Raw genomic sequence first — 2,311 nt, 5'->3', positions numbered from 1 at the left:
TATACATGATATAAATGATGAATTGATGGGTGCTGACGAGTTGATGGGTGCAGCACACCAACATGGCATAAGTATACATATGTAACAAACCTGCACGTTATGCACATGTACCCTAGAACTTAAAGTATAATAAAAAATATATATATATATATTGTAATCAGGAACAAAAGAAAGAATGTAAAAACTATTCACAAATTCAGGTATCCAGATACATCCCAATAAGCTGTGAAGCCAAGTGCCTCTGGATATTCTTTGCTGTGATATAACTGACACTAGAAGGACTACTCACTGTGAAAATTACCCCAACCATATAATCTGCACCAGCCATGAGTTCCCAGCTAGGTCCTTGACAGGTGCCTCTGAAGGAAACAATGAGAATATGTTCAGATCAGTCCTTTTGTGTAAATACCCTGAGCACTCGCTGGTGGATCTGCTGAGTCTTCACCCCATAGACAAGAGGATTGAGCTCAGGTGGCATGAGGAGATACAGTGTAGTCAGAAGAACATGGACATGATGGGGTACATGGTGACCAAAGCAGTGAGTGAGGAAGGAGAACATTCCAGAGACATAGAAGACCAGGATGACACAAACATGAGATCCACATGTGCTAAAGGCCTTAAGTCGGGCCTCATTTCCTGGTACCTTCACCACTCCCTGGAGGATGTGGGCATAGGAAACACCAATGGCCAGGACATCCAGCCCAATCACAAGCAAGGCCACAGTCAGCCCATAAGTTCGGTTGACTGTGGTTTCTGAGCAGGCAAGTTTCACAACAGCCATATGTTCACAATAGGCATGGCCTATGATGGTGGTTTGGAAGAAGATAAGTTTTTGCAACAGAATGGGGAAGGGGATGAGGAGTGGTAATCCCCACACCAGCACCGCCATTCCGATGCGCCCTATGACCCCTGTATGCAGGATCGTGGAATGAGGGAAGAGGTGACAAATGGCTACATAGCAATCCAGAGCCATGGCCACAAGTGCTCCTGACTCCATGGAGGGGAATGCATGGATGAAGAACATCTGGATCAGGCAGATGGTGTACCCAATCTCATGGGCATGAACCAGGAGCACTGCAAGGGCTTTGGGTGCAGTGGAGGAGGCCAGAACCAGGTCAATGGTAGCTATCATGGACAAGAAGAGGTACATAGGTTGGTGCGAGGATGGGTCTGTCCAGATGATGAAGAGAATGGTAACATTGCCCACTAGAGCAAGGAGGTAAAGGATGCCCAGTTTCAGTGCAATCCAGTGTTGGCTTTCCTCTAAACCTAGAATTCCTATCGGGAAAAAAGAAGGCTGGGGTAGCCTCCAGCTGGAATTGCTAAGGGCCATTATCAATGACTTGAGGAGGAAAGAGAAAAAAGAAACCAAAGTCATGATTTCTGCATTTCTGGTACATTACCACATTGTCCAGGTCACATTGTCTATCATCTTCATGAGAGGAATAAAATGATTAAAACTGCAACCAAAGGGTATCTAACTTTATAGTTAGATACAAAAAAGAAAACCTTTGGTGGAGATAATTTTTTTACAGGTGAGACATCCACATGTCTGAATTAGAATAAGTCTAGTTTTGTTTAGAGATGAGTAAACAGGCCGGGCGCGGTGGCTCAAGCCTGTAATCCCAGCACTTTGGGAGGCCGAGACGGGCGGATCACGAGGTCAGGAGTTCGAGACCATCCTGGCTAACACGGTGAAACCCCGTCTCTACTGAAAAATACAAAAAAAAAAACCTAGCCAGGCGAGGTGGCTGGCGCTTGTAGTCCCAGCTACTCGGGAGGCTGAGGCAGGAGAATGGCGTAAACCCGGGAGGCGGAGCTTGCCGTGAGCTGAGATCCGGCCACTGCACTTCAGCCTGGGCGACAGAGCGAGACTCCGTCTCAAAAAAAAAAAGAGTAAACATACACTGTTTTGGGAGAGATGCATAAGCTTTAACCATTCAGTTGCTTACGTTTTGAAACTGTCAACTTCAAAGTGTTCTCTTTATTAACCTCTTGGCATTACTGAACACTGTAAATTAAACTGCTGTTTTTGAAATTAGCTTCCCTCAGTTTTCATGACATGGCACTCTAGAGTTGTTTCTCCTATAGCCTCTGTCCCACCATTTTCTCCATCTCATTATGTTGTTGATTCCAGGGATCCATCCTTTCCTCTTTTCCCTACTCAGTATGTTATCTCTGTATTGGCTTCATCCACTTTCATGGTTTTAACTATCTACTTTTATTTCTTTCGAATCTATGTTTCTAAGTCAAATATCTTTCTGAAACACAAATCATTCTTTTTTTTTTTCCTATTTTCTTTCTTTTTTTT

At 44.2% G+C, this 2,311-nt stretch overlaps 1 protein-coding gene across 1 annotated transcript; it reads right to left on the bottom strand.

Annotated features, from left to right (window-relative positions):
• Positions 1-361: 361 nt before the first annotated feature.
• On the bottom strand, positions 362-1,408 carry OR52L1 (olfactory receptor family 52 subfamily L member 1). Its single transcript, XM_017883927.1, has one exon. It carries the CDS (start codon positions 1,376-1,378, stop codon positions 389-391), a length of 990 nt encoding a protein of 329 aa, XP_017739416.1. The 5' UTR covers positions 1,379-1,408; the 3' UTR covers positions 362-388.
• Positions 1,409-2,311: the final 903 nt, after the last annotated feature.

Source organism: Rhinopithecus bieti, unplaced genomic scaffold, assembly GCF_001698545.2.
Source record: "Rhinopithecus bieti isolate Rb0 unplaced genomic scaffold, ASM169854v2 scaffold_1528, whole genome shotgun sequence".
NCBI classification, from domain to species: Eukaryota; Metazoa; Chordata; class Mammalia; order Primates; family Cercopithecidae; genus Rhinopithecus; species Rhinopithecus bieti.
The sequence above is the reverse complement of the archived record's forward strand: the minus strand, read 5'-3'. Positions and strand labels throughout refer to the sequence as shown.

Coding starts and splice junctions, on each gene's coding strand:
- OR52L1 (XM_017883927.1), bottom strand. CDS start 1,378: ATGACTTTGGTTTCTTTTTTCTCTTTCCTCCTCAAGTCATTGATAATG.